The sequence below is a fragment of the Cyprinodon variegatus genome, unplaced genomic scaffold, assembly GCF_000732505.1.
Source record: "Cyprinodon variegatus isolate N-32 unplaced genomic scaffold, C_variegatus-1.0 Scaffold1311, whole genome shotgun sequence".
NCBI lineage: Eukaryota > Metazoa > Chordata > Actinopteri > Cyprinodontiformes > Cyprinodontidae > Cyprinodon > Cyprinodon variegatus.
This window is the reverse complement of record NW_015151764.1, coordinates 59,102-62,179: the sequence shown is the minus strand read 5'-3', so window position 1 is coordinate 62,179 and position 3,078 is coordinate 59,102. Positions and strand designations below refer to the sequence as shown.

At 54.1% G+C, this 3,078-nt stretch overlaps 1 protein-coding gene across 2 annotated transcripts in view; it reads right to left on the bottom strand.

Annotated features, from left to right (window-relative positions):
* Positions 1 to 6: 6 nt before the first annotated feature.
* Positions 7 to 3,078, bottom strand: part of LOC107102750 (hydroxymethylglutaryl-CoA synthase, cytoplasmic-like) — a 13,621-nt gene continuing 10,549 nt past the window's right edge. For both annotated transcript variants that reach the window (XM_015402166.1, XM_015402167.1), the window contains exons 5-10: positions 2,711 to 2,879; positions 2,317 to 2,487; positions 2,037 to 2,143; positions 1,838 to 1,963; positions 1,458 to 1,615; positions 7 to 509 (exon numbers count right to left, since the gene is read on the bottom strand). In XM_015402166.1, the coding sequence (XP_015257652.1) occupies positions 432 to 509; positions 1,458 to 1,615; positions 1,838 to 1,963; positions 2,037 to 2,143; positions 2,317 to 2,487; positions 2,711 to 2,879 (809 nt within the window). In that variant the 3' untranslated portion in view covers positions 7 to 431. The remainder of the gene's footprint in view (positions 510 to 1,457; positions 1,616 to 1,837; positions 1,964 to 2,036; positions 2,144 to 2,316; positions 2,488 to 2,710; positions 2,880 to 3,078) is intronic.

Sequence of the window (3,078 nt, the reverse complement as noted above, 5' to 3'; positions counted from 1 at the left end):
CCCCCTCCGTGGTTCTGTGCAGCGATCAGACTCTGGTTCTTTCGGGTCTAGTAGAACCTTGGCCTTTCCATGGAGTCTGAAAACGTTCCTCTGTGCCGCCGACCGACCAGTCCGACCCAGTAAAACCTAAACAGAACCAGTAACCAGGTCCCTCAGAGAGCAGCGGCCTCGGCGCCCGTTACCAGGGCAACGTCTCTAACCGGGCCGAGTCAGGAACGGCAGCGGGACGGTTCCTGCTCTGCGGTTCTGCTCACATTCAGAGCCGGGAAACAAAAAACAAAGAAATCACTGAGAAGCATGGGGGGGGGGGGGGGGTGAAGGCAGGGGCCCCGGCTGGGGGAGAACCGCCGACCCGCTGGGGTCCGCTGACGTCTGCCGGTACTGGTTCTTCAACATGTCGGGTCCGGCCGCCGTCTCGGGGATGCGAGGTCTCAGTTGCTGCTGGGGGCCCCGGGGCCCGCCGGGGCTGCTGGGATGCGAGGCATCTTCTTGAGCGGACTGGGGACGTGCTGCGGAGACAAAGCGGGTCGAACCAGAACCAGGTTAGAACCAGGCTCCTGACACAATGAACCCAGTTAGAAATCTGTAGACGGGATGTTTTCTCCAGATGTCAGAAATCAAACCACAGACGTCCAGACAGGAAGTTACGTCACTAAAGGAAAGTATTGAAAACGGGAGGAAAGGGAGGAGCCAGACGGAATCTGTCAGGAATTAAAGCGAGCGTCACTGCGCAGCTGCAGGTCACACTGCGTAAAACCGCAGGGATTCCTGCAGCTCACGATTTCTGTACGACCCGACGCTCTGATGCGATCTACCTGCTCACACACCCGATCGAAAAATTCTCACACGACTGGAAAAATATCGTCCAGCGCGGGTTTTTAATCCCGCTCCGTCTCAGATTACTGGCATCAGCCGGTTTGTTCCCACATGGTGGACTAGAGAAAGGTTTCTCTGCTAGATCCTGATGCTGACATGAAGCTTCATTCAACTGTTTTCATTGAGACACAACTAGCCCCACAGTTAATGACGCTAAACCACCTACTGGTGAAAAGCAGAACTACAGCTGGTAATATAATCTTTTTTTACATTTCATTTTCATTGAAATTGTTCATGGTTGGTGTTTTAATAGCATCTTTTGCGTGTAAAATGTCTTAGAAAAACATTAAACCTTAAAAGATTGTTTTCTTCTCTCATTTTAGTGAAATAAGTCCAAGCAGACAGTGATGTGTTTGTGTGGAGGAATGGGCCAAAATCCCGCCTGATCAACGCATGTCACTCACTGAAACTGTCATTAAAAGGCTTTTCTATTAAGAATTAAATAGATTTTAGTTCAGGTGCGTTTATTGCTTTTTCCATTTTCTTTCACATAACTTCATGTCTGGTTCTATGGTTTGGTTTCAAACGGGTCGGATCTATCAGGTTCTGGTTCCTGTCTGGGTTCTGTTCCAGTCCCTCACCTCAGAGGCGGCGCCGGAGCGGACCAGGTCCGGCTCGGCTGGCAGCTCATCGTCCAGCGGGCGGCGGGCGTACTCCCTGCGGTGCTTGTCGTCCACTCGGGTCAGGTACCAGGTCCCCGGGAACAGGTGGTCCACCGGGCTTCTGGGGACGTAGTTGGCTGCGGACAGGAAGGACAAGAGGACATGATGGACGACCTGAGGGTCCAGAGACCTCAGACCTAAGATAATTCTGCAGCTCAGTGACTTTCTATCAAAGCAGAAGAAAACCCAACCATCAGAACCAGTGAGACCAGCAGCAGAGACACGCTTCTGGTTCTGGTTTGCAGCCTGATCAGTTCTGAGGGAAGAACCGGGCCGCAGGATCAGAACCGGTACCGTACCTAAGTGATGCGTCTCCTCCCTCAGCTTCATGCTCTCAGAGAAATCGGACGGCGACACTTTGGTTCTGGAGTCCAGTCGGAGCCTCAGGTCCTTCAGGCTGGAGACCAGCTTGTCCAGTCCAGAATCTATCAGAACAGAACCCGATGTCAGCGCGGCGTTTCCAGACCCGCGGCGGCGCTAAGCCCAGAACCAACTCACCGGGGGTGTGGTCCTGACTGACCCTGAGGGAGAAGAGGGTGGCGGCGAAACCCGAGCCGTAGGAGAAGAGTCCGATGCGCTGACCCGCCAGCTGAGACGCTGTGTGTCTGCAAACACAGACAGGACCGGTTCAGAGCGGTTCTGCAGAACTTTGGCTCATTTCATCAAAAACCAAAACTGGATTTTATTCCTGCTTCAAAAAACCCATCTAGTTCAGAACTTTCTAGGTTTGGACCCACAGAACCAGACGGACTGAAGGCCTGGTTCTGTCTGGACGTACTGGGCTATGAGCGAGGCCAGGCAGCCGTACACGGACGGCGTGTACATGTTCCCGTTCTGACTGGACAGCAGCAGCGACGGCGCCGTCTTCCTCTGGAACAGCTGGGCGCTGGCCGCCATGAAGGCCTTCTCCACGTCTCTGTCGAAGTACGTCTCCTCCGGCTTCACGCCTCTGCAAGGACACACAGCGTCAGACGGGTTCTGCTCCCGACCCGGCCCGATTCTAAAGGCAAACCTGCAGCGGCGGGGAGGTTAAACCAGAACTCCCAGTCTGATCCAGTGAAGGTTTGGAGGAAACACCAAACCTTCACTGGATGGACTTCCCAATTTATGAGGCGGTTCTGGTTCTGTAGAACCTCCTCCGATGCCGAGCAGAGGAACCCTCCTGCTGGTACCTGAAGGAGTCCAGACCCGCGAAGTGACCCGTCTCGGTGTCGGGGCTGGGGTGGTTCAGAAAGTCGTTCAGCATCAGACGGGCCAGAGACTTCTGGACCAGCTTACAGTACGGAGAGTGGAAGACCAGGAACCCAAAGTCCTCCAGGCTGAAAAGCTTATCAGAACCATCTGTCAAAACACAAGGAAAATGGATCGGACCTTTTCTCCAACCAGAACCAGCAGGTTCTGCATGTGGAGCAACCAGAACAACCAGCGTGTTCAGTCCTCATGTTGTTCTGTAGAACCCTGCTTTAAGGTGCGGGGGGGGAGCGGGACAAACTATTACAGGTGAGGGGGGGAGCGGGACAAACTATTACAGGTGAGGGGG